General features: G+C 39.8%; 1 protein-coding gene and 1 long non-coding RNA gene across 17 annotated transcripts in view; both read left to right on the plus strand.

The window, feature by feature from the left end:
• LOC112669425 (uncharacterized) overlaps window positions 1–15,636 on the plus strand; it is a 54,361-nt gene extending 38,725 nt beyond the window's left edge. For both annotated transcript variants that reach the window (XR_003142243.3, XR_003142244.3), the window contains 3 exons: window positions 12,450–12,594; window positions 14,718–14,763; window positions 14,875–15,636. This is a non-coding gene — a long non-coding RNA (uncharacterized LOC112669425). The remainder of the gene's footprint in view (window positions 1–12,449; window positions 12,595–14,717; window positions 14,764–14,874) is intronic.
• STARD13 (StAR related lipid transfer domain containing 13) overlaps window positions 1–26,963 on the plus strand; it is a 511,253-nt gene that overhangs the window by 254,916 nt on the left and 229,374 nt on the right. For 2 of the 15 annotated variants that reach the window (XM_035718305.2, XM_025462527.3), the window contains exon 1: window positions 26,039–26,217. The exons of the other annotated variants lie outside the window; for them this stretch is intronic. In XM_035718305.2, coding sequence (XP_035574198.2) covers window positions 26,094–26,217 — 124 coding nt within the window. In that variant the 5' untranslated portion in view covers window positions 26,039–26,093. Of the gene's footprint in view, window positions 1–26,038; window positions 26,218–26,963 lie in introns of those variants that run through there. 15 annotated transcript variants of the gene reach the window in all.

Here is a 26,963-nt window from a genome sequence, read left to right on the forward strand (position 1 = left end):
GTCCCCTCTGCTGGAAAGCCGTTGGTCCCCACCTGTTACTTCCCTCTGCTCCTGGCCCCACTTCTGCTTGTCAAGAGTCTGTTCAGTCTTAAAAATCTAGCTCAAATATCTTCTCTGGCACTTTGTTCTTCCTTCTGTTAAAACATTTTCACCATTATATTCTTATTTATCAGTTTCTCTGACCCTTCCCTGCTTCTGCCTTCGCCAGGCTGAATTTCTTGCTTCTGAAATGACAGAGACAGTACTCCAGTTTGTATACAGTCTTACCTGACACAGCATCCAGCACACAAACGAAATATCTATACTGAGTGCATGAACTTGAATTTGTGTGTGCATCCATATGTGTAATAAAGATATTCTCTACTTTTAAATAAAACAAATCAGACCATAAAAAAACCTCTCTGATGAGGAACACAACTTATCTTTACATGCATTTTTTATTGCACTTATAAAGTATTAAAATTATGTATTTCTATGAGTCATATGGTAACATTGTCCTTGAGCACAGGGATCTTAACATACTCATTTTTCATTCTTAGCACTTAGCATAGATCCTGGCATTTAGTAAATGGCCAATAAATGGTGCTTGAATTAAATGGAATTGAATGTTGCTCAGCCACTTGCTGCTACCCCTGCTGATGTAAGGACTATCTCAGCAAAGTGACAAAATGTTTGAACTCTGGGATCAAAATGCTTGGTTTCAATCCTAGCTCTTCATCAGCTCTGTGACCTGAACCATTTTGTCTTTTGCTTTGTCATCTGTAAAAAGAAGATGTTCATATTGTCCAATTCTGGGGCTGTTGCTTTAATCTTAATCTATATTTATATCTATTTCTGCATTTATTCTATTTATTTTGATAATATAGTGTCTTTCCCAAGCCTTCCCAGTAAGGGAACATAAGCGCTATATTATACAAGGGAAAACATCTACCCTTTCTAAATTCTATTAAATGTCAAATCAGAGATGAGGATCATATCAATAAAGGAGTTACCTGAGCAAATATGAGGTTATAATTTGCATTCGGTAATGATTATAATTTGCCCAACCAAAATGATCTCATTTGATTGTAAAATGACCTTATTTCTCAATTTTTAGACATTGTTGTAAAGCTTTTATGAAAAATTCTGTAAATGTCAGGGGAAAAATTACTATAGGACATATTTTTTATTTGTACTATTTTACAAAGTCTTTAAAATATATATTATTTGATTCTCATAGGAACTCTGTAAAGAAAACCAGATCTAGTTTTGCAGTCCAGCTGGGTGATGGCACAAATAAATGACAATGGGCATAGTGTATACTGAGTATCAAATGTACATTTTAAATAATTAACACAGGTTTTCAGAGCATGAAATTATTCCTGAGAACCACTGTCATTGGGATAAAAATATTATAGAAGAGGTAGAGTTTCAGGTGGGCCTTGGAAGGTAAGATTTAGGCAAGTGTAAAGCAGAGAGGACGGAAGTTGACATGTATTTGGTATGTTTAGGGTGATGAGCTCAACATATGGCAGGAGTGGAGGCTAAGCTGGTGCTGGAAGCTAAGTCTGGTGGTCTATACTAGAGTGCTGAGTATAGAGCATGGCTTGGAATGCCATGCCGACCCACACATTCCCCAAATTAAACTGTTCACTTCCCTGCAGACACCACTGGCTAACATCCTCCATGAATCACAAGTATGATAGGCATGGAAGGTCTTGAGTCACCCTCCCCCAGGGACCTAGAGCCAGACACTGGCTTCCCCCTATTAAAATAAAGCTTTGCTCAACTGCTTCATTCAACAACAATAACCAGCACCATCATTGTTCCAGCACTATAAAAATACTCATTCAGCCACTAAAATTTACCAAACATTCCTACCAGAATTGTATTGGCTATTGAGAATGGCTTTAATAACAGGACTTTGTTCATTTGGTTTTTAGATGTGTTATTACTGATTTACCCATCCAGTCAATTTCGATTTTCTGTGCTGGGTAAAAAACTAACCCCCCAGCCTCATTCCCTGGACCAGAAAAAAGAAAAAAACAAAATATAAAAGAACTACATGATAACCACGGAAAGTAATCACGTACTTTCCTGCTCTAAATTAGGGTTTTCAATTCTGATATGGATTTTTCAGGGATATTGTAGTCTTCCCTGAAAGTATTACAAATAGGATGCATTCTCATCTTCTGTGAGTTAGGGGTGGGAGTGTGCAGGAGGAGGAGGCTAACATAAGAGGGAGGAGGTCAGAGTGAGAGTGATTTAAATCCTCTGTTAAATTTCATGTAACTCCATGAGACTAATGTAACATTTTTTTCTGTTGTCATGCAGAACTACTAGACTTAATATGCATACTAAGAGCCTTAGCACTGACTGTAAAAAGATAGATAACCTCTGAATAGATAACTTTGTTTTTGTCGTTCAGAGAAAGCCCAGTATTTTTCACTTGGTGTCCTTAAGTTCACACACACTTCTGTGTGTAGTCTTTCTTCTCAAATGTCCCCTCAAATCAGAAAGAAGACATAAAGTAAAATTAAATGTTTTTACCAGAAGATGATTCTTGTTTGCTACTTTAGATCTTTAAAGCACATACGTACCATTTATAACCCATTCTCAGAGTAATCTTTTGAGAAAAATGATGCACTGGTTATTGATAAAAATTAAGATGCTTAGGGCTTTTGCTTGATTTTATTCCAAATCTTCAGGAATAACAACAGCAAAAAGGTCATTTTTAATAACAATAAAGTGGCAATGAGAAATAAGTCATGGCTGTAAATTATAAGCTGAACCCGTTAAGAGTCTCAGTACTTTTTCTCATATGCACAATACCATGTAGCATCCTACTGGACAACCGCCCATTGTTTCCTCAAGCTAGCAGCCCCTTCTCCACGGTGGCCACCTGTCCCAGAACTGTCTCCTTGACCTTTTAACAACATTTGGTATTGTTTCCTGGAGGGCCCATGGCCACCCTGGTTCCCTGGCTTCTATAGTAGAGCAGTACCTTGGTACTTCCTTTACCTCTCTGATTGCTCCTTCGTGAGCTCATTGGCTCCTCCCTGTGTTTCCTTAGTGCAGGCACTGCCCATGGTCTCTCCCATCAGGGAAGCATCTCAATCACAAAGCTTTATCCTCCATAAAGACCAAATCTATAGCTAAACCTGCCTCCACCTGCCTTTTGAATTAGAATCCCCCATTTTTGATTCTATGTTTGGCATTGCCCCTGGCAATATGTCTTTATGACACCTTCAACTTATTCCTTTTCCATCTCTTCCTCAACCCCTTCTTCTGGAATATGTAAATCTTCTCTAAATCATAAACTGTATTAGGACAACCCTTTTGCGTGTTTTCATTTTTACTTAAACTTAGATATCCTCAGCACTTAGAATAACGCCTGGCATATAGCTGACATCTGGTAGATATTGGATGAATGAATGAATGAGTATCACCCCATCTGTACCCACTGCAAACCAGCCTAACTCTCCTCTGCATCCTTGCGGTCACCTCTGCTTAAAGCTTGGGTGACTGTATTATTTATCACCTAAACTGAGTGGAAAGAGGCACTATTAATTTTTAGTGTGAAAGGGGCACTATTAATTATTATGCTGGGACACTAGTCATAAATTTGGGAAGTCTGTGGAAAACCTGGTTGAGTGCTTATTCTAATCATTGGCATTATTATTATTATTATTTTTTACTTTTCCTCCTCATATGTTCCCCTACAAGTCAGCTACCAAGACGTGTATCTTGTCTGCCTTTGAGCTTCTCCTCTTTGCACCCTCACTTTCTTTCACTTGACTGTTTCAGGCTTCACCACATCTAGCCTGGTTACTACTAATAATTCCTTGACTGGCCTGGTTGATCCCTAACCAGTCTCTGCAGTGTCTGTCATTGGCCATTCTATTTCCAGTACATGTGGCTGCCAGATTAATCTTCCTAAGGAATGACTACAGTAATATATCCCTACCCAGAAGAGTTCTGTAAGTTCTCTATTAACTTTGAAGTAAATGCAGACTTCGGGTTTTTAAAGTTCTCAACCTTGAACTAATTGACATTCGTAGGTATACATGTTAGAGACCTGAGCCACTCAAAGCAAAATTGGTGTCACCTGGGAGCTTATTAGAACTAAAGACTCTTGGACTCCATCATTAGACCTGTAGAATTATAATCTACATTGTAACAGGATTCCTGAGTGATCTGTATACACATTGAAATTTGAGAAGCACTGCTCTAACTTTAACCTAACTGGGAAGAATCACAGTTCCGAAATCACACCCCCAGAGTTTCACTTGCATGCTTTGTTCATACTGGTCTCTTTTTATAGGATACCTCTTCCTACCTTCTCTCCTTATTGTAATTGTATTAATCTTCCAAAGGTAAACCTCAGCCACTACATACTCTACAAAACCTTTTCTGAAGCAACTACTATCTTTGCATTCTGTGAGCACCATAGTGTTTAATTTCTACTCTTACTACTATCTCACTTACCTTATGTTACAGTTATTTAGGTACTAAGTTTACATACATCTGCATTCCCCACTATACTATAAGCCCAATGTAAGCAGGGACTATCTTTTTTTCTTGTGATAAAAGATACATAATATAACATTTACAATTTTAATCATTTTTGTGTGTACAGGTCTGTCTATTTAAGTAGATTTATATTGTTGTGCAACCACCACCATCCACCTCCAGAATAGTTTTTACTCTTTCAAACTGAAACTCATACTCATTAAACATCAACTTCTCTTTCCTCTCTTCCTGCAAACCATGGCAACTACCATTCTACTTTCCATCTCTGAATTTGACTACTGTATATACCTCATATATATAGAATCATACAGCATTTGTCCTTTTGTGTCTGGCTTATTTCACTTAGCCTGATGTCTTCAGAGTTTATCTGTGTTGCAGCCTGTATCAGAATTTTCTTCCTTTTTGAGGTCAGTTAATATTCCGTAGTACATATATACTGCAGTTTCTTTATCCACTCATCCATCAATAAGCATCTGAGATGCTTCCACTTTTTGACTATTGTGAATAATACTGTTATGAACATGGATATAAAAACATCTGTTTAAGTCCCTGATGTCAGTTGGGCGTACACCCAGAAGTGAGATTGCTGGGTCATATGGTAATGCTACTCCTTCATTTTTTGAGAACTCTCCATACTATTTTCCATTGCAGTTGTATCGTTTTATATTTCCACCAGCAGTGCATAAGGATTCCAGTTCGCTACATCTTCACCAACACTTGTTTGTTTTTTTTCTGTTTTGGGTGGGTTTTTTGTTATGTTTTGTTTTGTAATAGCCATTCTAATGGGATAGTTATGAGATGGTATGTCCTTGTGGTTTTGATTTGCATTTCCCTAGTGATTAGTGATGTTGAGCATCTTCCCATGCGCTTATTGGCTATTTGGATGTCTTCTTCGGAGAAATGTCTGTTCAAGTCTTTTGCCCATTTTCAATCAGGTTGTTTCTTTTTTGTTGTTGTTGAATTGTAGGTGTTCTTTGTATATCCTGGGTATTAACTCCTTATCAGATATATGATTTACTCATATTTCTCCCATTATGTATGTTGCCTTTTCACTCTTTTGTTAGTATCCTTTGATAAACTATTTTTATATCCCTACTTTAAATGGCGTCTGGTCCATATTTATATTTTCAGTGTAATTGAGTTCTTAAATGATGCTTAATTAATGATTTATCACTTTACTTAAATTTATTATACAATCTAGCTAAATCTAAATTAACTTTGCTTTAAAGTTACTTGGGACAAGTCCAATGGGAATGAGGAACTTCACATATAATTGTAAACATTTTCAGGCTTGAACTCTACTAAGATATATAAAAGAGGTTTCAAAACACTGTACTGAAAATTTCCCATCACTGTCCCTAGATTTAGAATTTTGGCAACTTCCACAGGGAGGCTTTGAAAGTTAATTCCTCTTGTATGACAAGAAAGAGATGAGAAATTATTTGTGGGACAATCAGATGAAAGTTTGAATCCTTGTGTTTGGCTATGGGCTGTCCCATGATCAAAGACAGATGGGAAATAGAAAGTAACTCTGAAAGAATGAATTTTCAGGGAAGTAAGGATGTTTATAAAAATTCTGAATGTTCCCTGAAGCATGACTTCTGTTGATCTTGCTCTACTTAGATGCATCATTAATATGACAGTAGTGAATAAAAAAAGCTAGTGAATATTTGTAGGATGGTAAAATGAAAGAGATAGTAGTTTCTTCATTATTTCTGAACTGCATTACTTAGATAATTTATAAGCCAAGAAATCCACTAATAATATCTCTATTAACAATTCTGATTCTCTTACTTTCTCACATTCTGGTCTTTCTGTTCTGTGATTTATTTTTAGTTGTAAAACTGTACCACAAATTATCTTTAGCCTATCGAGTCACATTGGTTGTGTACTGCTATGAACATGTGCCCTCTGTAGACAGCTTAATGGAAATTCTGATTGTTCTGGTTGGTTTGCATTTGAAAGGATTACATAAAACTTTGAGTAATTAATTAGCACAGCATCCCAACAAAGAGGTAGTTGATTTTTTACAATAAAAGGTCAAGCAAGAGAAAGTCAATTTGAAGGCAGAAGATATTGCCTTCCTAGGGTCATTTTTATTCTGAATTATGAAACAACTTCAAAGGCATGAGTCAAGCACTTAGTATTTCTGGTGCAAAACATTACTACTGAGCAACTGTAGATCTATCACAAGATCTCTACTGGATTAACATAAGTGAGAGCTAATAATGGCCAATTCATGCACAGATGTAGGTGTATTTAAAGGGTATGTGTGGGTAGTCAACCAGGGTCCTACTTAGCCTTCATTATAATTCTCTATTTACTCTATTTACCCAACCCCTGCCTTTGTGATGAATGATCCATTTGGAGCAAATTTTGTGCTCTTGCAAATATGTAAAGTTTACACATTTTCCCCAGCTGCTTGGTATAATGCTTTAAATGTTTTCCCCTGACTATTCTTGACTCATTCACTTACCTGTGTTCTGACGTGATTTGTCTGATTGTTTACATTAAAAGAAATGAACAGGAATAGAGAGTTAAAGCCAGGAACATATGGATCTTTCTGAGTTTGATTAGTTATATCATAAGTCTAAAGTGTGACAGGTGTTTCTGAGACAAGAGCTATTTTTTAAGGCTTTTGAGCCTTAGTTGGAGTTTACACAAATAAATGCTGTGACCACATTTTCCCAATTTCAGTTCTGGAAAGAAGAAGAAAACCAATAGGTATTGTATAAACAACTTAAATTGAAAAAGTTCATGTGTTGAGTATCAAACTTACCTGAAATCATACAGTTTTAGAAACAGGGTATCTATTGTTTCTTTCACTTTACATGAAGTAAATGAGACCCAGTGAGTTTAAGGGACCAACCTGATGCTATATAGCTCACTAAGGGCAGTGCTAGAATGAGACTCAGGAACTGGAAGACATCATAGCTCAGTGTCCTCACTATTACATATCATCTTCCTTCAGTTAATCCTTTTGATAAGCACTGTATTAATCAATTCTTGCCTTTATAATTAGAGGAAACCATGTCTATTGATGGAATCAACAAGTTGTTCGTCTATTAAACATTGAAATTTTTCTTGTCCTAATCTTCCTATTGGAAGAAGAATGCTAAAGTGGCAAAATATTTTTGACAAGGTAACAAAATCCTATCCAGTGTGAAATCCTTAATGACATCAGTCTGAAATGCAGAACGGTTGCTATTTACATACAGAGACTTAAGGAGTGTACGCTTTGTTAACAGTTTTTCAGAAAGGACATAGTATTAATGGACATTTAAACAAAGCAAATGTAGAAAGAAAAAAAGAGCTGACCTTTTTATACAGTATGCTTTCGGATGCTAGTGAGGGTGAAAATAGACAAGACTTAGTCTTACAGAATTTCTCTTTGCTTAGATGGTAGAAGCATTGACAATGGGGAAGGAAAGAACTGATACATAATAAAATCCTTTCTCCTATTAAGACTTATGTTAACATGTTTTATACCAGTTTATTTAGAGATGGTGTGAATTGATACTAAACTTTGAGACAGATTTTAGATGAAACTAATTATTAGCACTTTAGTTAAAGGAAATATACAGAACTAAAGCAGGGCAACATTCAGAAAGGGTGATTTTGTTCTGCATATGAACGCCATGCAAAAACCCAGGTAACCTCTTACATTATAATTAAACGTTAAAATAAATCCTAGGACATTAAAAAAGTAGTACAAGCGGTTTTCTCTGTATGTTAATTTCCTGTTGTTGAGATTACTGTAGTGTGGAAAACTGTTCCCTCCTGCCCAAATCCGGCTGAACATGAGAAGGGTACAGTGAGATAAAAATTCAGCCTAAGTGATATTAGCAAACTTTTACTGTATATTAATTTCCTTCTGTCTTTCTGAAACTAATTGTGCTATGCAAATCAGTGCCCCCCTATTCCCCAAGCTCAGCTAAAAATGAAAGATGGAGCAAAAATTCAGCAAAATTGGCTCACAAATACAAAAACTAATTTCCTCTTCTAGAAGAATAAAAAGTGGTAAGTATAATTATTTATAACCAATTAATATATAAGAGCTCATAGTAGTAGATAGTTATAGGTGCCTGTTCTAAATGCTTTATAAATATGGTCTTATTTAACATTCACAACAGTCCAATGAAGCAGAGTACATTATTATCCTCATTTCACAGGTGAGACTCAGAGAAGCTGTAATTTGTTCTAGAAAGTGGCAGAGCTAGTCTGGAAAAGATAAAGGCCATGAACAATGTGCTTATGTACTTTATCCTGCAGTTTATATCCATTTGTGGTAATCCGGACTGTCATGATAGTTTATCTTTTGAGTATAAAATCAGAAATATCTGGAGAAATTAAAAGATTGTGGATCTATTGATATTTCTTGAATTACTTAACAAATATTTACTGAGGACCAACTATGTACTAAACCCAAGGATTCTTAAGTAGCTCCCAAAACAAGGGAGATTTTTCTTCCAATTGCCTTCAGAACAAACTTTACCTAAAATATATATCATGTATGTCTATGTGTATGAACATAGACACACATTCCTTAAACAAAGAGAAAGGGAGCTTTCAAATACCTCTTTTTTTTTTTTTTTTACAAGCCTAGAACAAGTGGTAGTTTATTGGGAGACATATACATTCCCAAGCTATGTTCAGTTTGCTTTGAACTACTAGAACTGTTCCCAGTCTTTGTTCAGGATATTTTTTTTAAGATTTCATTTATTCATTCATGACAGACAGAGAGAGAGAGAGGCAGAGACACAGGCAGAGGGAGAAGCAGGTTCCATGCAAGGAGCTGGATGTGGGACTTGATCCCAGAACTCCAGGATCATGCCCTGGGCCGAAGGCAGGCGCTAAACTGCTGAGCCATCCAGGCATCCCTAAAGTGATAGTTTAAATATGAGCATATACTTGTTAGTTGAATGAAGAGATACATGAGAGAATGTGACATGAAAAATAAAAAATAAATAAATAATTTTACCACAGAGATATAATTATTCATCATTTTTAATTAAGAATTTTTAAAGGTATTTGAAGGAAGAAAATCTTGGTAAAAGAAATTGCCATTTTCATTGGAAAAGACCAAATTTGGGACACCTAGGTGGCTCAGTGGTTGAGCATCTGCCTTTGACTCAGGGTATGATCCCATAGTTCCAGGATCAAGTCCCGCATCGGACTTCCTGCATGGAGCCTGCTTCTCCCTCTGCCTATGTCTCTGCCTCTCTCTTTCCATCTCTCATGAATAAATAAATAAAATCTTTAAGAAAGAAAAGAAAAGACCAAATTTAATTTGGCTGTGAAGATTGAGAAGTAGGTAGGCTCTTCATCTGTGTCAGCACAAAAATAAACGTCTACAGAGGCACCTGCTAACTGTCTCAATGCTTTGAGAAGCTGAGAACTACAAGTAGGAGAATGTACTTCTGAATTGGTTTCTGAGATGTCCAATGAGACTAAATAGAAATAAAGATATCCCACTTGAAAGGTTGTCAGATAAAATACAGGACAATACAATTACAAATACTGCATGGGACATACTTCTATTAAAAAAAACTCTTTGTTCTTTTATCTGAAATTCAAATTTAACTGGGAATCCTGAATTCTTATTTGCTAATTTTGGCAGCCTTACTCAACTTTCCAAGCCTTATTCTGGCTTCTCACTTCTGGTGGCTCCCATTGTCTTGGTCAAAAATTCCAGTAGGGTATGTTTGTGGTGATGAGAAAGGATGGAATGTGATGGTATCTCTAACAGGGAATATTGGGAGAGCCTCCCAGAAAACCTCTGAGTTGGAAGCTGTAAAGTCCTGCCTATAGAAGCCCTTGGAAGACACGTTATGTATTGGGCTGGCTCCTCATAATGTCTCTCTTGGCCTCTCTGGAATTAGTCGGCCTGCCTTCACTTCCATAGCCATGCCCTTATTTCTGTTCAGGATGGCTCTTATTCTTAAGTATTTTCTCATCTGTACTCTTGTGTAAGACTCTTCATGGCACAGGGTCTTACAGTATACTACTATCTCCAGCATCAGCACAGAGACCAGGACATAGTAGAGGACCAACAAATATTTGCTAAACTTGAGATTCTCAAAGATTTTTGTTGTTGATGATGTTTTTCTGCTAATAATGGTAAGGAGGAAACTCAGATTAAATTATTCTCTCCTAAGCCCTCATTATTCCTCTTTACTTTTAAAAGTCCATAGGAAAGATAGAATCACACAGAATTCCATTGTATTTTGTGTCCAGCATAATGTCTTATATATAGGATGTAAAATATTTGTTGAGTGAACGAATGAATGCTAATTATGATATTCGAGTACAAGGAGGGCTGACATAAGTTGTACCTGCATCTTATAGAAATAACCTTTCATCAGAGGAGCTTTTCTGTATTAAAGGAGCTGGGCCAGAATGGGAGAGGGGGCTGGTTAGATGTTACTCAGCTTGGGACATATTGAGAAGAATTGGTGGAGGGGTGCCTTGAGGAAGTGAGGAAGAGGGATTACTCATAGGGTTCATTCCCCTAAGATAGGAAGTGTTTGAAGTAGGAAGAGAAACTGGGGACATAGGCAGTACCAAACAACAGTGATAGAAGGAAGAAGGGGAAGGAAATCACAAACCCTGTTATCAGAAAGGGGAGGGAGGGTTCCTACAGCTCCTGAGCCCTCTGGGCTCTTTTTCCAAGTGGCCATATATCTGAAAGGGACAGATCTCAATCTATATGCATTAGTTAGGGAGTACCCACAGGCAGAGATTACTAAATTCTTATTTTCACATAAAACATCAATCTTCTTAAACGTAATTCAATTTGAAATACTTATTTTTGTGGAATGTGATATTCCACATGTGAATATCACATGCCACAAAATATTTGATCTGGGCCAGATAAAAATACTGTGAGTCACAACCGAGTCCCCCCCGCCCCCATCTTCTCTAATTGGTTTACATTATACAATAAGGCAAAGGCATAATAGATAGTTAGCTAGCTGCTGTTTAATCTTGGAATATTTTCCCACCAGAATAAAAGCAGACATAGAACAGGTTAAAATAAATTTAACAATACCATGCTAAATATTTAAGTAAGTAGATACTAAACCATAAAGAATGGTTTTTAATTCTTGAAGACATTTTCTTGTTGTTTTTACTAGTCCAAAAAAAGAAAAAAAAGCTTGTCCTTCCTTTTTTTTTAAGAGCTACTCACTTTTGGGAAGTGATAGTCTCAATCTTTTTTTTTCTATTGCAGTTAACCAGAACACAACTATCTTGGACTGAATTTAGTTGAAGTCAGCCTGTATGTAGCATTGATCAACTGTTTAAGGCAGAGAACTGTCTTCAGGTTTCAGAACTCTGCTTAAAATTGTTGCCCAAGTATATGCCTTATTAGAAATAAATTAAAAGAAGGTACAGAACAGCTGGAAACATTATTTTTCATGTCTAATATACATTTTGTAAAATAAAAAATGGTAAAAAAAATTAAGTCATTCAGACTATGATATATCACATCCCTGACTTGATGAAAATTGTTTCCTTTTTTCTTGATATATTATCTACATTGTGACAGAGGGGCTGATGAGTGTTCATGCTGTTAATGCTGTCATAAATCATTTTGCTATATACTTATTTTAATGTATTTTTAAGGCAAACTTGGACTACTGGATACTTATACAGTACTCTTTTATAGGACCATGGATAACTCCTGTCATAACCTCTAAAAATCCTTCATAAAAAATAAACTTTTAGCTTGAATCCAAAAGGTTAGCTTTCATAATAGTTCATCTTTGAACCCCCAGCAATAAGCTCCTTTCACTAAATGTTGATATAATATCCGGCCTATCAAGAGAAATCAGTGTTTAATGCTTATGAAAGGCATAGAACTGTGCAAATGTGTTGTTTTATAAGGCATTAATCCAGAGATCCAATAATATGTACAGTGAACTTTATCTTGACAGGTAAATCAACCCACTGCTAAGTAAAACAGCCAGACAATACTACCCTTGTTGTGAACTGCAGGTGTTTCAGAAGCCGGGTAAACGCAGGAGAAACCTCACAGCCTCAGATGGCAGGAGTGAATGGTAGTGAAGGAAGCAAAGCTTGGTGAGTTGGTTAGGCAGGTGCTTGGGACATTTAAAGGTGAAAATAGAAATAAAAAATCAAAAGCAGGTGCCTGTTTAGCTTTTATGGCCTTACTAGAAATAATGACAGAGCTAACATTAGGAACACAATCGATTCAAATAGTTCTTTCTAAAAAATCTTGGTTTGGAAGAATGAATTAATGCTTTGGAAATTACGCTGCTCTCAGGATTTTTTTATTTTTTATTTTTTATTTTTTTTTTGCTCTCAGGATTAATTGCATCCAGATTAATTACAGGAGAATCCTGTTAAATCTAAGAACAAACATATTTATCAGCCTCAGAATTATTATTAAATCCCTACAGTGTCGGTGACAGAGTTCTATCCTCTATCCTGCCTTTTAAAAAAGATTTTATTTATTTATTTGAGAGAGTGAGGGAGACAGCTAGTATGAGAGAGTCAGCACAATGGGGTAGGGGGTCAGGGGAAGGGCACATGGAGAGGGAGAAGCAGACTCCCCGCTAAGCAGGAAGCCCAAAGTAGGGCTCCATAAGGGGCTCCATCCCAGGACTCTGGGATCAAAACCTGAGCAGAAGGCAGACATTTAACCGACTAAGCCATCCAGACACCTGTCTATCCTGTCTTTTTTAAGCAAACCATATAATCTTAGGAAACATTATTTGCAAGAATTTTTAACAGTTGTTGCCAAGTGCTATATATGTACATACAATTTGCTTACAGAGCCAAGCTTAAGCTATTCTGCACCTGTGATCCTGTGCATAGGGTGAAGAAGCCTTTTACTCCTCTGATAGGAGTCTCCAACCAATAGTATTAAGAATGCTTAAAATAGGGACAGCCCGGGTGGCTCAGCGGTTTAGTGCCTGCCTTCAGCCCAGGGCGTGATCCTGGAGACCTGGGATTGAGTCCCACGTCTGGCTCCCTGTAGGGAGCCTGCTTCTTCCTCTGCCTCTCTCTGTGTCTCTCATGGATAAATAAATAAAATCTTAAAAAAAAAAAAAAAAGAAAGCTTAAAATAAAACAACCATTGGGTGGATTTTGTGTTACGCCAATAATATCTTGCTGACAATGTTTATTTATTTATTTATTTATTTATTTATTTATTTATTAAGATTTTATTTATTTATTCATGAGAGACAGCAAGACAGAGACACAGGCAAGGGAGAAGCAGGCTCCACGCAGGAAGCTGGATGTGGAACTTGATCCCCGGACCTCAGGATCATGCCTGAAAATGTTATTTAAAAACATGAAAGTAGAAACATAAAACCTTTTAAAGAGAAATTAAGAAAATAACAGAAAGAATTTGTGAGCAGGGATAATTAATGTCTCAAGTGAAAATGACTATGTTTTATAGTTATTTTATAGTTTTATAGTTTTATAGTTATATCAGGAAAAGTATACCAGTAGACAGAAGACAGAGCAACCTGTTTTCCTGGCCAGACACCTAACCTGCAGTGAATTTATAGTTCATACACGAGGATTCTAGACAGCTTAATTGATTCCAAGATAGTGAAAGCTGAGAGATTGAATTTTGTATTTGGTTTGCCCATGATTCATCTACAAAACCCATTTGGTGAAATACATGGCATTGCATCTGCTAGAAAATCTTGTGTTCACTTTTGGTTTCTACTGCTTAAGGGTCTCATGGGAACAATCTCTGGCCTTGCCATCTTGCTTTCCCTTCCCTGGCAGGGCTGTCTTCTCCAGCCTGGAATGCTCTCAGGTGGGATACAGAGCTGTTCTAATGCAGTCTCGCCTGTAAACAGGGAAATGAAAGGCAGGGACACCAGCTGGGCATCACTGCCATGCATAAGAAGCGTAGTTTGATATTGCTTAGTACCCTTTGCCCAGATTAAAGATGCTGAAGAATACCTTCCCCAATCCCAATTACTTTCTCTCAAGATTTCCTAGTTTGAATTCCTTGAGGGTATGGACTTCTGTTTGGCCCAGCACCCCAAACCCCTCCTTTCCTTCACTCCAAGGGGACCAGGGTCCTTTCCTGCTTGAGGTTCAGATGAGCCTAAGTCAGTTTATTTTTGTAATTTTGTGATTTTGTGATTTTTGTGATTTTGTGATTACTTCCTGCTGTCATGGAACGTCTGTTACTCTGGAGTTTTTGTCTTTTGCAGATGCCTCCCTCCAGATTACATTCTAGTACATTCTTGCTGCACTTTGGTATGTTGTATTGGAGCCCCTTTCTGTTCTTTCTGGCTTTATTTATCTGCTACGTTTCTGCTCTTATCCATATCTGACAAGTTTTTTTTTCCTCTCTCTTTCTTTTTTAAGATTATATTTGTTTATTTGAGAGAGAAACAGAGAGAGAGCTTGAGCAGCAGGGAGGGGTAGAAGAAGAAGAGATTCTCCACTGAGCAGGGAGCCCAATGCAGGGCTTAATTGCAGGACCCTGAGCCGAAGGCAGATGCTCTATGGACTGAGCCACCCAGGCATCTCTCTTTTTCTTAATGTTATCCTGTTCTCCTCTTAAACTACATATACTTTACCCACATGAAAGCCATATTTTCCCCTAGATGAGACATTATTGGTTTTTTGTTTTACAATGCTATATTCCAAGTCAGAGAGTCCCAAAAGGTTTGAGTGTTAAATTAACAGTATACTCTTGCATATTCAAGCTAACTCAATTCACTTGTATTGTATATTTAAGATAGTGATGGCTATCTTAACCGACTGCGTTTATACATATTTTAATACAGAAAACCTTAGACTGACCCTGGTTTGGGTGAAGGGAGGGAGTTAATTTACGACAATATTACTTTCTCAAATATAAAAATGCAGAATTTGGAGGGAAAAAACCCTAAATATTTTAAATTAATTAGCTTGATTAAATATTTGAAAATAGTTGATAATATTAACCCATAATTTATTACTATCATTTCCTCACATTCTTGTTTATTTTATCAATTGTGATGTAGGACATATGTGTCTCTATGCATATCTACTAATTTCTGTCTAATGGATTGATACTAAATCTTTCAATGTTTGAGCAGGTAACCAACACATAGACACACCCATCTTCCCTAGCCCAGTCTTCAGCCCCAATTTCCAATTTTTATTCATTCAATAAATATATAGTGAATACTTACAATGTATTGGGCACTGTATTCCAGACAGAGGATAGAGAAATTAAAAACTGACTTCCTGTCCTCAAGGTGGTGTGAAATAGTTACTCTCTGGAGTTTAGGTAGATCTATAAAAAAGAAGAGCCAGTGTGTTCTAGGCACATAAGTACAAAAGTACTGAGGCTAAGAGGGTGCAGCACATTCTAAGAACTGCCAGTTTCTCTCTTTTCTCTGGGAAGCATCAGGCAAGTGTTGATGCCAAGGACAAGAGGAAGGACGGTGTGCATGGCTTATGTTAGGTCCCTGGGAGAGGCCAGTTCAAAGAAACAAAAGGTTGAATAGAGGTCACTGGGGCTGTGGGCAGGAGGGAAGGGCAAGTTACTCTGAGTACAGACAAAGAGAGAGTGGTAGTTACAGATGGCAGCGAAGTTTATGCAACATTGTGAATGGAATTAATGTCACCAAATCATATACAATGGATACTTGATAAATATTACTTGCATTTTACCATGATTTAAAGAAGTGATTTTGAGTGTCCCTGGCTTTGAGGAGAACGATGAGGTTTTGAGACAGCCATAGTGGAGAACAGGAATAAGACCCAGCCAGAGACATGGTGCAAATGTGCTGGCAACATTCAGTACATCAACATGGTGTCACCTCTCTGTGCAGTTCTGTGATTTCATCCACAGCCTGTGGTGGCCCGGAGGTAAGGGTGGATATAGGGTTTTGTCAGACAGGCGTGGAATATCTAGAAACTGAAATAGCTTTTTGTGTTTGTGCGTGTGTGTGTGTGTAATAACAAAGTGGTTGAGAGGCTGGCTCATGGAGCTTAAACCAAGGCTTGAAAGGACATGAGGCCAGAGAGAGGGACTGATTAAGTAAAGCAAAAGCAAAAACAAAGATCATGAGACAAGAGGAAGAATCCTGGAAAAATATAAGATCATTACAGAAGTTGAGGTGGAGGTTTGAGATTTTGGAAGCACAGTATCTAGGGCAGTGACTTAGCCCAGGGTGTGTCCATAGGGGTGGGTGGGTTAGGGATGCTGGAGACAAAGACCTCTGCAGTTTTGAGTTGAAGGAACTAAACTCTCCAGAAGATATGGGACAAGATCATGTGGTCACATCAAATGATGTATTATTTATTCATGTGTCACATGCATCCATTAAGTGTCCACTTTGTACCAGACACTGCCCTGGGTGCTGGGAATGAGAGTCCAGGAAGAAAGACAATACCCTGCTCTCCTGGAATTTACAATCTAGTGAAGAGGTGAGTTGGGCAATAGCCAAAATAAACAAACACAAAATGTCACATGGGCATGTGCTATGGTCAGGGTTAGTGAGGCTTGATCATGTAAGAGGGGTACACAGGGGTGGTCGGGAGAGGCCTTGAAAGAAGTCATAGTTGTGTGGATACCTACATGTTAAGAAAATAAAATTCAGTCATTTATTTTATTTATTTTCTTTGGGAACACCATATGCCAAGCACAGTGCCAGACGCAAGGAATGCAAAGATACATAAAACAGAGGCCCCAGTCACACAAATGGAATAGAGATGTCAATAATATCAATTAAGTCAAGAATGATCTCCCAGGACTCCAAGACTGGCTTTCAATTTGTAATTTTTCCTAATTAATATCAGGAGTTTCTATTTTCAGTGATACCTACAAAATATTTTACTAAAAAATAAATTATACCAAAAATATATTATAAGTAATGAATGGCCAGTAGAGGACCAACTGAAGTGATACCGAAAATACAGCATTATCCCATATGGAAGGAAAGAATGCTCAACTAAGAGGAGAAGACAGGAAAAAAATACATATTACGTGATAAAAGTAATTTCCATTGCCCCAGAAACTCTTAAACATAACTTCCTTTGTATTACTCACCTTATTATAAGGTACTAACAGGAAAACACTTAAAATTTGTAAAAATCAGCTATTCTTGGACAATTTCTGTTGAAGAGATATATTTTCAAGTTTAACTTTTTGAAACGTCAGAAATTGAAATATACTTTATAATATTGTTTACACTCCTTACCATGTTGTTATTGACAACAAGAAGTGTCACTGGGTGTTGACAGAATTCAGTTTTTGTTCTCATAACCCCTTACTGCATCTGAAAAAAATTAAGGACTGGGAGACCTGAAGTAATTCTGAGGTCATCATTGCATGAAAATGGGTTCAACCCCAGAAATTTTATTAGATAACCAGATATTTCCCAGGGGCTTAATGAAAGGTTTGAATATAAGTCATCTCTAGATGACTTTAAATAATGAAATAGGTTTAATCTTGTTACTGACACAGATGTCATTTCTTTTATGATTATAATGTAATGTATTGTCTGACACCTCCAAAGGTCTACAAACAAGGGAGGAAAAACACTATCAAGTTTAGACAGACAAGGGCTCTGGAGGGTGGTAAGGGAGCTGTGGGGGAGTCAAGTGAGAGCTAGAGTTAGCTGGGAGATCAGCTTTGAGTCTTGGTTCTGCAATTTATTAGCTAATAATCTAGCCATATAACTTTTCTGAGCCTGTTTCTTTGCCTCTTTTCTTTTCTTTGGATGAATGCCTACTTCATGTGTTTGTTATGGTAAGTAATCTATGCAAAGTGCTTCATCCTAGGTAGTGCTTAACTAGGGCAAAGGCTTATTCGTGAAATTATTCCTAAAAAAAAATGGCATATCTTCTCAGATTAAGTAACAAGTTGGGAGTTACTGCTGAGATATCACCCAAAGATTTGCCTCTAGAATGTGGAATGTATGCTGCCTGTCTTTAAAGATGGCAAAATTTTGCTCCATATGTATCTGTGGAATAAATATAATTGCAGTGGGAGGTTAGCCCAGGAAAGTGGGATTAGGGTCCCAGATCCTTCTGACTGTCCATACCACACACTTAACTGACCTTAAACCATGCCAGCAAGTGGAACACAGGGCCACCAGAGGAAACCTGTGTCACTCAAGGGTAAAGACACTTGTTGAATAAATACATTTTTTATTTTATTTTTAAAAGATTTTATTTATTTTGTAAGAGAGAGTGCACAAGTGCAAGAGAGAGAGAAAAGGAAAGAGCGCTGGGTGTGGAGGGGCAGAGGAATAGAGAAAGGAAGAAGGAGAAGCAGACTCCCTGCTGAGCAGAGAACCCTACATGGAGCTCCGTCCCAGCACTTCAGAACCATGACCTGAGCTGAAGGCAGATGCTTAACAGACTGAGCCACCCAGGTGCCCTGAATGAATACATTTTTAAAATGCAAGTAGGCAATGTACATTCCAAATGTAGATGGTCTCCAGTCTTTCCTATTATCTACAACAGCTTTCATTTGGGTAGCACTTTGAATTGATAAGCCTCTCATGGGTAGTTTAACTTTGATCAGGGTGAGTAGAACAGATGTTCTTGTCAGCACTAGACAAGTAAGGAAGCTGATGTTTAGGGAGGTTAAGTAACTTCTACCAATGCTCTGGCTAATCATTCTCCGAGCTGAGATTTGAATTCCATTCTTATACCTCCCCAGTTCATTGCTATTCTCTGCCACTCTTTAGTGTCTTCTTGTTAGTTGGTGTGATGCTATGCAGAATTTAGCTGGAATCTCATGAGAATTGCAGAATTGCTGTAGGCCAAATAATATTGATAATGATAACTAACATTTAATGAATGCTCATTATATGCCAGGAGCCATTCTAAGCATTTCCCATGTATTATTGCACTGGATCCTTGCCAAAAACCCTCTGAGGGAAACACTATTATTATTCCCATTTTATAGATGTCAAGGCAGAGGAACAGAAAAGAATGGTAACTTGTCCAAATCATACAGCCAGCTGGTGTGGAGTTGTCTGCCTCCTTTACCTGCCTCACTACTTTCCTGCCTAAGCAAGCTAGGGAGCTTGTCTTTTCCAACTCTTAGATGATATGTTTATTGGCTTTTAAGAGCTTGGTAGCACCAAGACACACTTCACAGGATATGTTTGAGTGTCCCCCAAACATGCTGAGGTCTAAAACTAAGCCTCTGTACACAGACAGTCATCACAAAACAGATGAATCTTAACTAGTCAATTTGCTTATGTCAACGCAATAAAGCATGGTTGTATAGGAAGTTACATTTATTCAACCTTTATGGCTGAATAAACAGATTGAAGAATGCCACAGTGTGTCCGCAAGCAGACATCAAGATGATTCCAGTCACTAGACACTTTAAATCCAGTAGCCTGTAAGTGTGATAAGTGATTTCTGACACGCTGACCCAGGATCTCCCATATGAGAGTCCCCAAAAGCATACATGAAAAATACAGAAAGGAATTACCATATTTGTAAAGTCAGTGAAATATTATGACATGACATTAAGGCTCAAGATTCCAGGCATTTATCAGTGTCCATGAGGAAAATACCAAACATAGCCAAAGATTTTGATCAGCAGTGCGGAGCTCATGGCTAACACCAAATTTGCTTCCAAGAAAGCATGGAGCCCAACAATATTTTAAGTAACAGAACAAAACCCAAAAGCACTCACAACTGTTAGCATTAGAAGACTGGCAGATTCAGAGCTTGGCAGTGCAGCACAAGACACACCCACTGGGACAGGTACAGATCAGTGACTATGAGCTAAGGAGCCAGCATGAAAACCAGCTTCTCCAGAACTTTCAGCAATATTCTTTTATGAGGAAATAAATATTATGAGTTTGCATTTCAGAATCTCCATAACAAGACCCTGAAATATAGCCTGAAGGGAGTGCTGAAGGAATAGTTGCCACATCATGTTTCTCTGGGGGAAAGAATGTGCATAGAAAGAGTCACACTGAGCTCTTTACCCTTCTATTGTGCAGCAAGGAGAAATGGGTCACTGTAAGGAAGGCAATTTCCTACAACGAAGCTGAAAAACAGTATAAAATAAGGGATCATAACCTTAGGTTCCTGGCAAAGGTTTGCTGGTCTGGTATAGTTAGAAACTGAATTCTTTTTCTAAGCAGAGGCTTCTGACAACAAAATACTCAGCAAGTGAACAGATATGTTCCTCCATTCTTAGTTATAAGCGGCGACGGCACAGGATGAGTTGGACATAGAAGGGGGTATAGAAGAGTTCAGAAGTTAACAGAGTTGCAGAGTCGTTGGTATTCTTATATAGAGGAGGGTGAGTGGCAAGCCCTCCTTATTGCCTGTGGTTGTTGGTACAGTGGTGATGAGTCTTAATTATATAACATTAAGAGAAGGCTAAGAAAAAATATCTTTTTTTTTCCTTTTTCACCAAAGTTGTTAATCATAGTATTATTTGCGAGTTCAGAAATTTGGAATGAAGTGTCCAAACTTATGAAGGTTTTAAAATAAATTATGTGTCTATCCAACAGAATTTCACACATTTACTAAAAACTGTATTGTTTTTTAAGATTGTATTTATTTATTCATGAGAGACACAGAGAGAGGCAGAAACATAGGCAGAGGGAGAAGCAGGCTCCCCACAGGAAGCCTGATGTGGGACTCGATCCCAGGACCTCAGGATCATGCCCTGAGCCAAAGGCAGACCTTTAACCACTGAGCCACTCAGGCGTCCCAAAACTGTATCTAAAAAAAAAAAAAAAAAAAAAAAAAACTTAATAGACTGGCAAGATTCTCACAATCTAAGTGAAAAATTTTTTCAAAATTTGGGTGTTAAAATTATTCCTGTTTTTTTAAACATGCAAAGAAAAAAACTGAAAAGGAAAATTTTCAAATGTTTTCAGCTTTCCCTACTTGGTAATATTACAGGTAATTTTAATGTTTCTATTTATAATTTTCTGAGTTTAAAAACTTATAATCACTATTATGTATTCTCTATAGTGAAAATGACTAAACTTGATAAAAGAAAAGAGAGGGATAATTCATGACAATGAAACAGCACAGCCACAGGCATAATTAAAAGTTATGTTTATACTAAGGAGCAGTCCCTAGTAATAACCAGTCATCTAAAATTATAGTAGAATATTTATTGAGTCAGAAAATGATCCCACTATGTGCTGTTCACTAAAAAAGACACATGGGACTTAGAAATAAAAGTACTAGTCCCAGCTCGAGGAAGTCAGGACTATGGGGGGAGGCTGAGAGGAAAGTTACCTACAGTACTCTGTGATTGCCTGGCCTACGGGAGAGAAGGAACACCCCAGCCACTGGGATCTGTAGAAGGCTTTCAGTGGGAGCTGACATCTGACTTGATTCCCGAAGGATGAGTGAGGGAAAAAAAAAAAAAAAAAAAGTAGGGGAAGGTCTTTCAGTAGAGGGAATGTATAAAAACAGAGCTGAGTGAGGGCAGTAGCTCTCCAATGTGAATCTTTTAAGAAGAAATTCAGGAGAGGAAAGAATAAAATTTGACCAAACCCTGTACTCCAGAGATGGAGACACAGAGAAAGATTGAAGCAATATTAGAAATTCTGGAGGAATTAGAATGTCTTTTAGGTATCTCTGTTGGACAATTGACGAGTGGTGGCATCACTGGCTAACAGAAAATAGAGATGGAAGAGCGGGTTCGCAGGGAAAATTTTAGAGATATCCGTTAGTAAGGTAAACGATACACAGTGCTGGAGTAGAATCATTCATTCTACAAGTTTTTACTGAACATTACTCTCAAGGACTGTTCTAGGTGCTGAGTACGCGCTAGTGAGTCAGGCTGACTAGGCCTCTGGTCTCGTAACGCTCCAGGTTTCCCTGGGAGACAGACCAGAACAAAAAAGAAAATGTCCAAAGTGATAAATTCTACAAAGAAAATTACAGCACTCATGGATGCCACGAGAGGAAGTAATGCAGTCATTTAGATTGGGTGTCAGGAAAGGCCCGTTGGAGGAGCTCAGGAAGGATTTGGGGTAGGACAGCAATGTGATAATGATAACGATAGGACAGCAGTGTGGTAGTACTCACTGACTGAATCCTTTCTTTGTGCCAAGTGGATTATTTCATTAAATCCACAAAACAATCTTAGAGGTAAGTGATGTGGAGGCAGAAACTTGCCAGAGTCTAACACAACTGTGCCTGCACTCTTTTTTTTATTTTTTCATTTAAATTCAATTAGCCAACATATAGTACATCATTAGTTTCAGATGTACAGTTCAGTAATTCATCAGTTGCATATGATGCTCATCACATCATGTGCCCTCCTTAATGCCCATCACCCAGTTACCCCATCCCCCACCTCCCCTCTTGCAGTCCTCAGTTTGTTTCCTAGAATTAAGACACTCTCATGGTTTGTCTCCCTCTTTGATGACTTCCCCTTCAGTGTCCCCCTCCCTTCCCTTATGATCCTTTGTGTCCAGCTACACTCTTAAACACAAGTACTTTTGTCTTTACGGAGCTGGGAAGTAAGGGATGAAACTATGGGAAAGAATACAATCACCCAGGGACAAGAGCTTGAGGGAAAGGTGTGGGGTGGGGGGTGGGCATTGAAAACTGAAACACAGGGAATGCCAACCCTGGAGGTGGGGGGAGGAGCTCTGAAACAAACACCTCAGCCATGTGGCCTGACAGCCATGAGACAAGCCAGCATCAAGAGGACGCAAATGGTCAGCAGTGTCCCATTGTCCACGTGACCTAGAAAGGACAACAGCAACGCAAAACATCCATTGGATTTAGCAACCAGACAATTATTGGTGACCTTGGAAAGACAGGTTTCGGTGAAGTAGTGAGGGAGACCAGATGGCAGTATTGATAAGGGAAGATTTCTTTTCCAAGGGATACAGGATGGAGGCAGCACGCTTTGCCAAGGGGGTTGCGGTTTTGTTTGGTTTAAAGAAGGGTGAGCCTTTTTAGAAGAAGGTGGAGGGTAAAGGGAGTATAGAGGAGGAAATAACAGGTAGCAAAGTACTCATGGGGACAAGAAAGGACAGTAAACAGAGCACAGGTGGAGGACTAGGTCTTAGTAAGAAGAGGTGCTTTTCTTAGAAAGCACGGGTGGGGATTTCTTTCCTCTGAAGTAGACATTATTGTCATCTGCTCAAGGTGAAGACCCCAGGGTGGGGGAATGTCATCCTTAAAGGAGTCCTACTTAAGGTTCAGCTTTTTTTTTTTTTTTTTAAATATTTATTTATTTATGATAGTCACACACAGAGAGAGAGAAAGAGAGAGAGGCAGAGACACAGGCAGAGGGAGAAGCAGGCTCCATGCACCGGGAGCCCGACATGGGATTCGATCCCGGGTCTCCAGGATCGTGCCCTGGGCCAAAGGCAGGCGCTAAACCGCTGCGCCACCCAGGGATCCCAAGGTTCAGCTTTGAGATAGGGCTTATGGATGCTAAGAACCTGCATGGAGACTCCAGGTAGCCCTGAGGTTCTTGTGAGTTTAGAAGCCTTGCATTTTCAGCAGCAGCATGTGCACAACTGTGAGATTTCCTGCAGAGAGGCTGGCAACCCAGGGCCAGGTAGGGAGATGGGCTGAGCTGTTCCAGGAAGATTACTTTAGTCTTTCATCTGGCTTCTCTTGGATGGTCCTGAATTCAGGGACTCTTCTACAATCAGAACTAAACAAACTTGCTCTGCAAGAATTTATCTTCAAATTCGTCATTTAAAGAAAGCCCCTAATCCATGTCATCTGAATGTAAAACATGTCCTAGAAAGGACCGGGGGTGGGGGGGTGTCCAGGATATTTGGAGCTAAATGATTAGTGAAATGGCTGGAATATTCCTTGTATGGTTCTATTCCTGTGCAAATATTGTTACAACTACTGCTTTTGTTTGATTCAATTAGGTCCTTTTTAAAAGTTAATACACAGCTTCCCTGGGCACGTAACTGAAACATTTTGTTGTTAGACTGTATAGAAGTCACTTTAAGATAACACAGATCTTTCTTCTTGCAGAGAATTTCGTTACCACTACATGCATACAAAACAGAGGATGTAATCAAAAGGGTATTTGGCATGGGCCCAGAAAGCTATCTGGATTAGTCTATAACTGGCTGCCATAGTTTCCAACCCATTTCTGATCCATGACTTATTGCTTCATAACTGACAATTTCAAAGGTTTACTGGGATGACGCATAAGAGCACAATCATTACTTTCTAGCTCATTCTGAAGTGTGTTTCATTAGTGAACATTTTTGATTATTAAAGATAACAAATAAGACAATTAAAGACTGTTTTTACCATCAATCTCCCCCCTCCCCATTTTCTACCAACAGTATAAACTGGTGGTGGAAATGTTTATTAAAGTGTAAAATTGCCGCAAGAGTACCTAAGGTAGCTGATAATTTCCACTCCTTAAGTCAGGAGCAAGTTATGTAATCGAGAAAGGATTCAGCAGTTTAATTTTCAAACCTCATGTGGAGCACCTGAAGTTTTTAAAAAAAAAAAACAGCTGATTAAACTGGCCCTCTGGCAGTCTGGTTCAAAGACATTCAAAAAGAAATGATATTCCAGAAATTTTACTGTGAGTAATTTAGAAGTTTTCTTTTGAAATATTTCAATTCCTCTTGCCAAACTTGAAATGTGTGCTATTAATCACATCGTTGAATTACATCAAATGTCGTCAAAATGACTTTCTCTAAGGTCCACCAAGCACTTAAAAAGCAAAACATTGAGAATAGCAGGACACCCTGAGGCCTGAACCAGCAATGTCCTCATCTTATGTGTGAGGCTTTGGAACCCAATGCCTTGGTCACCACCTCTGGAGGTATTTCAAGAAGAGCAAGCACCTTTCCTCCCTCTTCCCTGCAGGAGTCAGTTAACTTCTAATTATAAGTCTACTTCATGTTGTGGACTAAAAATACCTTAACATTCTTCAATTTTCATATCTCACTTACTCATAATATCTACTTTTCATGTATATTTTATCTAGATTTTAAATGCTTTTCCACGGTATGTAAATGTATTTAATGTGGGTTACTCGTGGTTTGGCCTTAATATTTTCAGTTATTTTCCTCCAAAGCAGAGGCTGTAATACTTGGACTCTTGAAAAATCACTGGGTTGATTGCAGCCGGGTAATCATTTCATCGATGAGATCAGGAAAGGTTAACATGAAACCCAAGAACACTAACTAGTGTCAAACTGCGAAAGAGTGTCAGCCACACCGGATACAAGACTTCAAGTGGCTGCAAGTCAGGAAAACTATGCCGAGTTATCATGGTACTGGCTGTGGCACAGCTTAAACTTTGTGGGTGTGATGGTGGCGATTCTGAAACTGAAAAAATGGAAACTGCCAAGAAATGGGCTGTGGTGCGGCCCCGGGCTGCGAGTGAAACCGAAGAGGGGGTGGGAACTGCGCGCGTGGGCCCGGGCCGGCGGGGGGGCGGGGGCGGGGGCGGGGGCGGGGGCGGGGGCGCCGAGCCCCGGGCAGCAGCGAGGGAAAGCGGGAAAGGAGCGGGGGGGTCGGCGGGGCGCAGAGGCCAGGCCGCCCCATGTCGCGCCCGCCGCGGGTCGGGGCGTCTGAGCGGGGCCGCGCGGGGGGGGCGGGGGCGAGCCCGCCGGCCGCGATGAGGACGGGGCCGAGATGACCAGCGGACCGAAGCCCTCGGCGACGCAGCTCCGGCGGTCCATCAGCGAGCAGCTGCGGGATTCCACGGCCCGAGCCTGGGACCGGCTGTGGAAGAGCGTCCGGGAGAGGCGGCTGGCAGGTCGGTGCCCGCGCGGCAAGGGGGCGGCAGGAGGCGGCAGGAGGCGCGGCCCGCGCGGGCTCTCGGAGCTCCGAGCCGCCGGCTCCAAGCTCCCCGCCGCCCGCTGCGCGCTCCAAGCTCCCCGCCGCCCGCTCCCCGCTCCCCGCTCCCCGCGCTCCCCGCTCCCCGCCGCCCGCTCCCCGCTCCCCGCGCTGCCCCGAGCGCGCGCTGACAGCCCTGCGGGGCGCCGCACGCGGGGCGGAGGGCGGGCGCGGGGCTCACCTGGCCGGCCTCCCTGCTTGCCTCCCTCCCGTCCCGCGGCCCCGGCCGCGCCGCCTTCCAGCCGGTGAATGAATGAGCGCCCGGCCCGAGGGGCTCTCCGCGAGCGCTGCCTCTCTCCCAACTCGCCCTTTCCACGCGTGTTGCGAGCGGCGGGGTGGGGGTGCGGGACGAAGCAAGGGAGACCAGATGTTTGCCGGGGGAGCAGGGGCGGCCTGGGGGAAAGACAGGTGGACAGCTCTTGGTGCGAGGACACGGCCGCCCACAGCCCCCGCCCCGCTGTGAATCAGGCTCTCCTCGCTTTGGAATTACACAAGAGGGGCCTCCCTTTTGGAATCTGTTGCCCACGAATTAGAGAAGGAGAAGAGGTGATTATTCTGCGCTCAGGGGTCCTTAAGAATCCTTGCTGGGGTCAGAAGCCTACCGCTACCGTCCTCCCCAGCACCTCCCCCAGCCTCCCCACGCTGTGCTCGTGCCATGGAACCATC

The sequence above is a fragment of the Canis lupus genome, chromosome 25, assembly GCF_003254725.2.
Source record: "Canis lupus dingo isolate Sandy chromosome 25, ASM325472v2, whole genome shotgun sequence".
Lineage (NCBI taxonomy): Eukaryota > Metazoa > Chordata > Mammalia > Carnivora > Canidae > Canis > Canis lupus.